General features: G+C 42.1%; 1 protein-coding gene across 1 annotated transcript in view; it reads left to right on the forward strand.

Annotated features, from left to right (window-relative positions):
* Positions 1-9710, forward strand: part of PPEF1 (protein phosphatase with EF-hand domain 1) — a 30766-nt gene extending 21056 nt beyond the window's left edge. The window contains exons 9-13 of the mRNA XM_056861936.1: positions 528-670; positions 2757-2863; positions 6625-6788; positions 8218-8302; positions 9409-9710. Coding sequence (XP_056717914.1) covers positions 528-670; positions 2757-2863; positions 6625-6788; positions 8218-8302; positions 9409-9602 — 693 coding nt within the window. The 3' untranslated portion in view covers positions 9603-9710. The remainder of the gene's footprint in view (positions 1-527; positions 671-2756; positions 2864-6624; positions 6789-8217; positions 8303-9408) is intronic.
* Positions 9711-10475: the final 765 nt, after the last annotated feature.

Below are 10475 nucleotides of genomic sequence, written 5' to 3' on the forward strand. Positions count from 1 at the left end.
GACGGGTTTTTTATTGCTCCATTCTCATTTATCCTGTCTTCCTCAATGAAAAACTGACCTGGGGTTGGGGGGAGACAGTCCCATGCATGCAGCTGCAGGGGAGAAGAGCGACAAGAGAAGGGGAAGGGTGATTACAGCAAGCATTGTGTTTGGAGCTAGTTTTGTCAGTACCAAAATAGCCTGGCCACAGTTTTAGCTGTCAGTCTCCATTCCTTCCTTTTCCCCCACCCCTCTCTGCCTTTCTCTTCTTCACAATGAGTAACAGCACATGCAGCAAATGTTCAGATGGCTCCCTCTTTTGCTTGCATATCCTGTCTTCACCTCTCTGTTCTTCTTAGTTCCTCACAAGCTATTTGAAGATATAAGAAAGGTCCTTGGAGGCATAACGTGGTTTGCCATCGTGTTCAGGACAGCAACCTTTGTTAGGGTTGTGCATTTAGCTTGGATAGTTTTACAGCTCAAGCGGCTGGATCCATTATGAAATGTTAATTACTTAAGTTGAATTTTTGTTTCCTGTTAAACATCAGGTTATCACTATTTTTTCTGCCTCTAACTACTATGAAGAAGGAAGTAATCGTGGGGCTTACATCAAATTGAATCCAGATCTGATTCCCCGTTTTGTTCAATATCAAGTCAACCAAGGTACACGCAAAAAGACTATTCGTCAGAGGTAAGGTAAAGAAGGCAAGTACATTAGTTAAGAGATGCTTTGTTATAAGGCTGTTTGTCCTGGGTGAAATTTTTATTATAAAATGGAAGGGGCAGGCTGATGGAACTGGGAGGCGGTTGTATGGTATGATCAACCTGACAGGAAGTAAGTGTGGCTGGGCAGGAATGACTTGGCGGCACCATGGGCAAAATGGCCATCTCCCACTTACAAAGAGGATTTGCTTATATAAAAGGCCTGCACTGCTGAGGGACAGGCCTCAGTAGGTGCTGTGGGGCCCATGGAGAAGGCAGCTGTAGCTCTCCTAGGAGACAGTCTCAAGGTGGAAGGCAACCTGGAGACGTTTCTGGGGATGCTCTAGTACAGGAGCCTGACAGAGGCAGTCAGCCAGGGGATGCTGCCTCTTCTGGTCAGCATGGCTGTATGTCACTCATATGTAAAAAATGGTGACACTGTGAACAAATCTCCATTCGAGCAATGCTATATTTTATTTATTTAAGCATTTATATGCTTCTTTTCTCCTCAACAGGGAACCAAAGTGGCTCACAATACAAAAATAAAAATGTAAACAAACATTACAAGGGAAAAGGTCTCTGTATAGCACAGTTTCACACAGAAAAAGCCCCCCCCCCCCAAAAAGCACTATGGTTCCAGGATGATATCCACTGTGTTAGAGGATATATAGGGTTTGCAGTTGCTGGGAAACCATCATTTGTTAAGGAGATTGCTTGCTATAGTCATATCCCTTATACATGGAGGTAGGGACTGGAAATCTCTCTCCCATGGCTTTGGAAGACACCCTTCAGCTAGTAGAAGGGACAGGGATGTGGTGCCATTGCACTTTCAACTGGGAGAGGATCTGACAGAGAGACAGAGAATTTTAGCTGGAATTAGCTAAAACTGGGGTACAACCTTGGGGGCTGAAACAGTGGCTTGATTCAGATATAATGCGAAACCATAATTTGTTTTAACTAGTTGTGAAACTAGATAGCGGATCCTATTTTGCACCTACAAATGCTTCCTTCCTCATCTGCGCTCTTTTATCTGTCTACAATGCAGGTTAGCATTTCTTGCTTTGCTGTTAGAAATGTACTCTATACCTTTTGTTTCAGTTGTTGAGTAGACAGTTGAGTAGGTAGCCTTTGACCCCAAGTCACCTGTGTCGTCTGCCCTTCAATCTGGTCCTTGTACAAGGATATCATGACTCTTATGCACTCTCTCATCCAAAGGAAACAAAATCCTCTAGCTCTGCCCCTGGACTTCTTACTACTTAAAGAAATGAAAGTGGCTAAAATGCTGCCTCTTTCTTTACTACCAGACTGATTAGTTAGCAACAATAATATAGCTTTCTCTCCTTGTTAAGGATAAGAATGAATAGCTTGTTGTTTTTTTCAGTAGGAACTCATGGTTCTGTGTACTTGTGGGGAACCAAGACTGGTTTTGTTTTCCTTTCGCTCCCCCCCCCCCGTGTGTAAGCACTGTATATATGCTGAAGATGGAATGAGTAAAAACTATATCAAGACAGGCCATAATGCTGGTGGGTAAAGAAGATCTCATCCTTTCACTTACCCAGCATCTCACTTAAACTGGGCTACTCAGCTTTTTCACATGCTGTTTTACATGCCAGAGATCCACAGCCCAGGTAGGCATTGAATTGGTGTGTTTATGTCACACCTGCAGCAGGGCAGTTTATATGAGATGCTGCAGGGCAGTTTAAATCAGATGCTTGTAAGATCACACAGGTAAGTTTTACATGCCTGTCAGCATCATGTTTAAAGTAGACTTCAGTTGGAATACAACAGGGTGATTCTGGTCTAAGAAAGTTAACATTCTATTAACTCTATTCTAAAATTGTCATTTGAAAATACAGTTTTATTCTTTGTTAGGATTTCAAACTACCTGTTGTTCCATGAATCTTTTTTATTCAATGGGGCAATGCCTTTTTATTTATTTACTTATTTTTGTGACTAGTAGAATGTGAACAGTTCAGAGCAGGACAGTTTATGGAGAAATGTTCGTTGCACAATGAAATGAAATGATAAATAGATTTTTGCCTGTTAACTGCCAATTCTAATCACTTCCTTTGTAGGGTGAGTACAGTTGAGCTGTCTGCCTTAAAGAGTTTACGAGAGAAACTTTACGCACACAAATCAGAACTCATTGCAGCTTATAGACAGCACGATCCAAACGATACAGGTAATAAAACTGGAGTGCAGCTTCTCTATATCATTGTAAGTGAATAGGTAAGTCTCATCCTTTGGTGAATGAGACCAGAGAAAAGGATTACATGTAAATGAGCCATTTCTGCAATGGAAGAATTTTAGCCGTATGGTTCCAAAGATTCTGTACTAAGACCAGTTCTACTTAACATTGACAAATGATCCACTGTGAGTAATGAGGTTGCAGATTACACTAAATCTTTCAGGATGGCAAACCCAAGCAGAGTCACAAAGTGCCAAATGGATCTCTCCAAAATGGATGAGTGGGAAACAGATGGTGCCATCCTATGCAGAGTTCACCCTTGTAAGTCCATCGTTTAGGATGGCACTGAGAACAACAAATCTACCTTAGACTAAATAAGCATCAAGTGATTTACATGGTGGCAAAAATCCTTACTTATATACTGATGTGATGTGAATGGGTGTATTGGTTCAGCGTGCATCACTGGTGGAAACAGACACCGTCTATGCTAGGGGTTATGATGAAAGAGAGAGAAAATAAAATGGCCATTGGTATAATGCTTTTATATAAACCTTTTGTATGTCCAATATTGCATAGAACAATTAGAAGTACAAAAAAAGGACAAACAAAATTATTCAAGAGGAAAGGATCAAATGCTTGAAGCTTTGTAGTTTGGGAAAAAAGATGACTAAAAGGATTTGATGATAAAAATGCATAACATTATGCATGGTTTAATGGAAGTCAGAGGGAATTTTTTTCTCCCCCTCTCTTATAGCACTAGAAATTCAGGTCACCCAATGAAACTGATGGGCATTAGATTCAGGGCAGACAAAAGAAAGTACTAGTTCACACAATGTCTAATTAACTTATAGAATTTGCTGCCAATACATTCATGGAGGATATGTCTCTCTGGTCCTGTTAGCTATAATGACTAGATGTTCAGAAGCCTCATGTCCCTGAATACAGTTGCTGGAAGGCAAACAGCAGGGGATTGCCTTCATGCACTGCTTGCGAACTTCTGTGAGGCAACGGGTGGCTGTTGTGAACACAGAGCCAGGCTTCTGCTTCTGCTTCTGGAGATTAGAAGCATTCTTTGATATTGTACTGCACCAACTGCGAGTATGCCTTGGAAAGATAGCTACTGTCATCCTATTTCTTTAATGTATGTCCATCTTTTTCCCCATTGAGGACCCAACATCATTCTCCCTTCCTCTGCTTTTATCTTCACAACAACCTTGTGAGGTAGGTTAGGCTGAGAAAATATGAGGGCCCAAGAACATTCAGTGAGCTTCTATGGCAGAGAGGAGATTCAAACCCGGGTTTCCCATAGCCTAGTCTAACAGCGCATTCCTGACTTCTAGCAGGCGCAGCCTCGCTGTTCTCTATGGGGCGAAAAGCACCATTTAAACTTTTAAAAGCCTGCAAAAGGCTTTTTTAAGGTTTTCGGCGGCCGGGAAACCGGTTTGGAGGCAGTGTGGCGGCGCCTCCTCTGTGCCGTCCCCGGCCACCAGAGGCTCTGTAACACTGCAACCACTAGGCTGCACTGGATGTCCAACTTCATGCTAGTCCTTGTTGACCCCCATGCAGGCCAGTAAGGGAGTATTAATGCAGCTGAGGGCATCAGAAGCAGTTACAGGGTACCTGAATTAGGGCTGGGCTGGGAAATTCCTGGAGATTTAGGGCTGGAGCCAGGGGAAGTTAGAGTGTGGGGAGGGGAGGGAGCTCAGCAGGAATGTCATGCCACAGAGTCCACCCACTGAAGCTGCCATTTTCTTCAGGGGGACTGATCTCTGTAGCCCGGTTACCTGTTAGATTAGACTTGTCCGAATTTTCCCTAAGTAAGCAACAGGGCACCTGACTGATACCTCAGACAGAGGGCACCACGGGTTCTTCTTGTTTGACTACTAGACCTATGGGTCCCCTCAAGGGCCTTACATGTGCTCAGAGGCTCTTGTCACGAGCCCAAGACAAACTTAACTCTATGCTTACAATCACCTTCCCTTCCGATCCCCTGTGAGGTAGGTGAGGCTGAGGGAGAATGACTTGCCCAAGGTCACCCAGCTGGCTTGGTGTGGAGGAGTGGGGAAACAAATCTAGTTCACCAGATTAGCCTCCGCTGCTCATGTGGAGGAGTGGGAAATCAAACCCGGTTCTCCAGATCAGACTCCACCACTCCAAGCCACCACTCTTAACCACTACACCCGCTGTTTAACTGTTATCAGCTTTTGGGGATCCCTAAAAGAGTGGAAGTTCATGCTGAGTTCCACCACACAGTCATGTGTATTGCACGAAGCTTAACATGTTTCAGGGAGCAGCCATAAACAAAAAAAGGATTTGAATGGGAAGCTGGCCGCTCTGCATGCATCACAGGCCTTAAGAATATGCGGCCAAGTTTGCAGTTTCTAGGCTATGAGTGCACACCTTGGCTTCTTGGAATATTTACCTTTAATATGAACACTAACATTGCAGCCCTGAATTATGTTCCAGTTTGGATTATTATAAACTGAGAAGAACTCTTTCCACTAGGGTTGCCAGGTTCCCCTTGGCCACTAGTGGGGGTTGGGGGGTTGGGTTGCCAGATCCAGGTTGGGAAACTCTTGGAGATTTGGGCATGGAGCCTGGGGAGGACAGGGACGTCAGTGGGTTACAATGGCATACAGCCCACCCTTCAAAGCATCCATTTCCTCCAGAGGAACTAATCTCTATAGTCTGGAGATGAGCTGTAATTCCAGGGGATCCCCAGGCCCCACCTGGAGGCTGGCATCCCTACTTTCCACCCACTGACTCTGTAGCAGCCACTGTTTTTCCATTGGCGACAGCAATTAGAAGGTTTTTCTGTAATTCTGAACTCTCCTTCTCTTTCCTAGGCAGATGTGGCAACCATGACATAAAGGAAGGGAGAGTGGGAAGGAGGTTTCTGCCTTATTCTCCCCAATGCCCTCCTTTCACTTCCTGGTACCTGAATTCTGTCATGGTGTATCCATAAAAGGCACCTAGGGGAAAAGGGATTACATTTCCCAGGCTCCCTTGCCACTGAAATACAGGTGCCAAGGAGAGGGGGAATGGACAAGCTGATCTTCCCTTTGTTGCTGCCATAGCCTTGGCCACCAGAGAAAGGAAATCTGGGGGCTCATGGGGAGGCCCTGGGAAATAAAATTTATTTTAAAGCTCCTAGGAGAGGAAGGAAAAAACAAGTCCTGTGATGTTACTCATAACTTGCCCGATTCTTTCTAAGTTGAGCTTCAAAGTGTTACCCATCACTAATTTCATAAATAGCTGGATTGGGGAGGTTTGTTAATTTAGTTTTAATTTCATTTTATGTTTTCAGCATGATTATATTTTGGCAGGAACAAATTTCCAGCTAGTATTTTATGTAGATCTGATGCAGAACATTAAGATAATGGTAGGAAAAATTCCATCTAGTGGTCTCCCATTGATATTCTTAAAATGTGCCATTGCTTTGGATACAAATCAAATTTTCTGCCTAGAGACGTAGGACAAAGATAATCATGTTGCAATGCCTAAGCTTGCATTTCCTGTGGATAAGACATTATAACTATTGGCTATGCCTTGTATTTTGCAGAATCCTTTTAAAAAGCAAAGCCATTCTGGCAGTCAGTTATTTCACTGGGCAGAACATTATAACTCCAGGGCTGTTCTTGCAGTGATCGTTCTATTCTAGTAGCTCAATAAAAACACATCCCATTGTCTGCTAGGTAGTTATCCTCTAAGCATCTTTAACTTTTTAGACATTAAATGCTCTTCATTTTTGACAGGGAAGATTTCTCCCAGTCAATGGGTATTAGCCACCGAGTCTGTGCTACGCCTTGACCTCCCCTGGAGAACTCTGCGTTCTCGGCTGGTTCATCTGGCCCAAGATGGAAGTGTGGAATATCTTTCATCTTTTGATGCTTTAGAAATTGAATTACCCATCAAAGAGGTAAGATATCTTAAAGTTCAGTAGATCCTGGGCGACCTTCAAAATTCCCAGCTTAATTCTAATGTTACTGAATTATGTTTAAAGTGTTTTATGTACTGAAGCACATAAAAATACAAGTAAATAGTCCCGTCCCCCTGCACACATTGGTATAAGCAGTGACAACAAATTAGCACACCTGGGATTTTCCCATTGGGTGCTTTGCCCACTGAATGTGTGTGTCTAACCTTTGGTATCCTGTACTAAAAGGGGACCTACTTTACTAGATCTTTCTTCCTTGTTAACTGATATTTAAGCCATCTCTCAGAAAGACTTAAATAAAAGCCAGGGCAAGTATATTAGGGGCTGTCTTTCCTGGGTGGATATATTCCCAACTAGAATCCGAACAGTCTAGGCTAATAAACATAATATAAACAGAAATGTGAAAATTACAAGAATTTTCTACAAGGAGAAGAATTGTTTTCCCATAGCCATCAATAAAAATTCAGAGCAGTTGAAATCTTTGGAAATCATCCAGTACAATAGTTGTACAGTTAGAATCTATGGCAAATAATAATACTAATAAATTAAAAATGAAATGAAATGGGGCAGTTTACATAACCTGTTAAAGTTAGAAACCCAGATGACCACACACAAGTTTAATTAAAGATTTCAACCTTTCCTTGTTTTCTTACACTGTCACCTATTAATGTGACATTTGCAATGTTGATTTGAGAAAAGTGTACTTCACCACTTTGCTGAACTGAAAAAAAAAAGATGATGTGTTTAGAAGACGTTTATTTTGATAGCTAAATGAGAACTACTGAATACTAAGTTTTTATTTAGCTTCATATTTATACCCTATTTTTCTCCCCAAAGTGGCTTACAGCTTTTTAGGAAAAGCTCATGGACATTTATGTTCAGTCTTTTTTTTTTGGCCATGTAAGAATATGAAGCTGTTCTATCACATTAAAAAAGCTATTCCAGTTACGCAATTAGAGTCCTTGAAAACTTCTTTAGAGTTTTGGGGATTAGGATCTAGCGAGGGTTAGCTTTGGGAATGTGATCGGGTGAGCTGAATAATCCTTCACCAGAGGCAGAGAAGCTTTACAAAAATTATTCATTAGGGACGGATCTTTTTCCCATTGGACTTGAACTTGAGCTCAAATTCTTGTTCAAGCATGGATTCATTGGATGCCGTTGGACAAATGTCTGCCTCTCATCCTCAGTTCTCTATTTGTAAAATAGGTTTCTGCTCTGCTTCATAGGGCTGCTCTGAAGGTAAACTTGATCTAGATTGTAGATCTTTTTGGTTGGGGAAAGGAATATGTTTCCTACTTGGTTGTTTGTTGTATAAAGTTAAAGCACCTCTTTCATAATTACATAGTTGGTAAAATTGCTTGTTTCATACTTGCATTGGATGTATTCTGATTTTTAAAATAACATTCTTCAGGTTCAGCCATCTTTGGTGGAAACCTTGTGTAGATACAGAGCTGATCTGGAGATCATCTTTAATATGATTGACAAAGATCACTCAGGTATGTGAAAGCCCCCTTCCCAAAAGTAGTGCACCTGACCCATAGGGAAAGTGCGGGAAACTTAGCAGGAAGGAGTAAAGAGTAGAGAGAAGTTTAGGAAGTTGCAGCAGCTTCCTGGTTTTAATATTACAGTGTATTTGAGTTGAGCAAGTAGTGACAGGACAGTTAAAAGCAAGAGAATTTTGTTGATCCTCCCCAGGTTGGCCAAGCACACTGATTCCTTCCTCTCAGATGGAAGGCCGAGATGCCATTTAGATGATGAGAAGGGGAAATCTTCCCTGTATTATTAATTATTTTATTCCCCCCGCCAGCCCTTTTTCAGCCTTTGCCAGGCTCAGGATGGCTGACAACATGAATAAATACAATTTAAAAATACAAATAACCATATAAATCAATTAAAATATGATCACAAAGATTAAAACTAACAATAGTGCCCTGGTCATGCCTCTCTCAGTTGATACCTTCAATTCCGGTTCTAGAGAGAAACCGTGCACCTGCAGAGTGGTGAGCCGACAAAGATGTCAATGGGGGGGGGGCATAAACAGGGACAAGGAAAAGGACACGGGAACAGGATGGAAAAGAGCATCTTCCCTGAGGCCTCAGTGCATTGGCGTGTGTTGACTGACAATGTTAGCAAGCCATGATGTCAGCACCTAGGGGACTCTCCAGATAAGCACAGTGAATGGCCATTGCATGAAATTGTCTTCCTTTTCACTCAACATAACTGGTGAACCAGGGGCCATGTCAGTGCCCCAGGATGGGCAGGGAGATGAGATCTCCACATTGCAGGTCACATGAAATGGGCTGCTGACATCATCAATCCAATGGCATCATTTACTGTAGTTTTTTGTTGTTGTTGTTGTTTGTATCTAGAGGTAGTCACCCAAGGCCATCTCTGGAGTTTTTTTCTGACCCTAGGAAGTGGATAGTAAGCAGTTTTCCACTAGTTGGATGACTCAGATTTTTACCTGTCCCGAATTCCAAAGGTTTATAGTTTCTCTACATTTTCCAAGTTATCTCACAGCTTGAATTGGCTTCTGTTACCAAGGTTCCCTGTGTATTTCTGTGATGCCTCCTCCAGGGAAACCATTATCTGTCTTTTCTAGGTCTTATCTCTATTGATGAGTTCCGCCAGACATGGAAACTTTTCAACCTCCACCTGAAAATTGAAGTAGATGATGAATCTATTGACAGCTTAGCCCGAAGCATTGATTTTAATAAAGATGGCAACATTGACTTCAATGAATTTCTAGAAGCCTTTCATGTGGTTCATAAATTTGAGAGTAGGAACAGCGAGTAAAGAAGCAGAATTCACTTCTGGAAAGCTGACAAAGAGCTTCTCTGATGTCTCATCTTGCTAGGAAACTTCATTACAAAAAGGCTGCTTTCTTAATATTGAAATGGTGGAATGAACCACTGGAAAAGAGAATTCCTGGTAAAGGAACTACCTGATAATCTGTCAGTAGCGGCAGCAGAATACTAAGAAAGAAAAACAAAAAGTGTACAGATGGACCAATATAGTGTAAAAAAAAAAGGTACATTGTCAACAGTGACCATAGCGGTGCCATATTTGTCAGATCTCAGAAGCTAAGCAGGGTCACCCCTGGCTAGTATTTGGATGGGAGACCACCAAGGAGAGGCAAGCCATGGCAAACCACCTCTGATCTCTTGCCTTGAAAACCCTACCGGGTCACCATAAATCGGCTGTGACTGGATGGCACTTTCCACCACCACCACCATTTCCTCTCAATGCTGTTTGCTATATGCTAATTTTCTTACCCAGGTATACATTGGTGCAGGAGGGAAAGCGTGAGTGCCATCACGTGAGAAGAATAGCATCCATCTTCCTGGGGTTGAATGTCCTGCAGGGCTCCACATGGCAAAACAGATACCTCTACAATCTGCATCTATCCTAGTGTATTTCCATATATGTAGGATTTTTTTTCCTGCACTGATGTTTACCATTATAGGGAAAAGCCATATGTGAAAAAGTCCTATGTCTTGCTTCTTTGGAACTATGATTTCTGTGAAGCAACAGTCATAAGGGACATTGAGATTAATGTAATTTGGGGTGGTTCTGCTAAGAGATGAGAAGGCGGGAAAGGGCCATAGGTGCCTATACACGATATGTCATGCATAGTTTATTGATATGATTGTTAATTATATTTATTTT

The sequence above is a fragment of the Euleptes europaea genome, chromosome 16 (assembly GCF_029931775.1).
Source record: "Euleptes europaea isolate rEulEur1 chromosome 16, rEulEur1.hap1, whole genome shotgun sequence".
NCBI lineage: Eukaryota > Metazoa > Chordata > Lepidosauria > Squamata > Sphaerodactylidae > Euleptes > Euleptes europaea.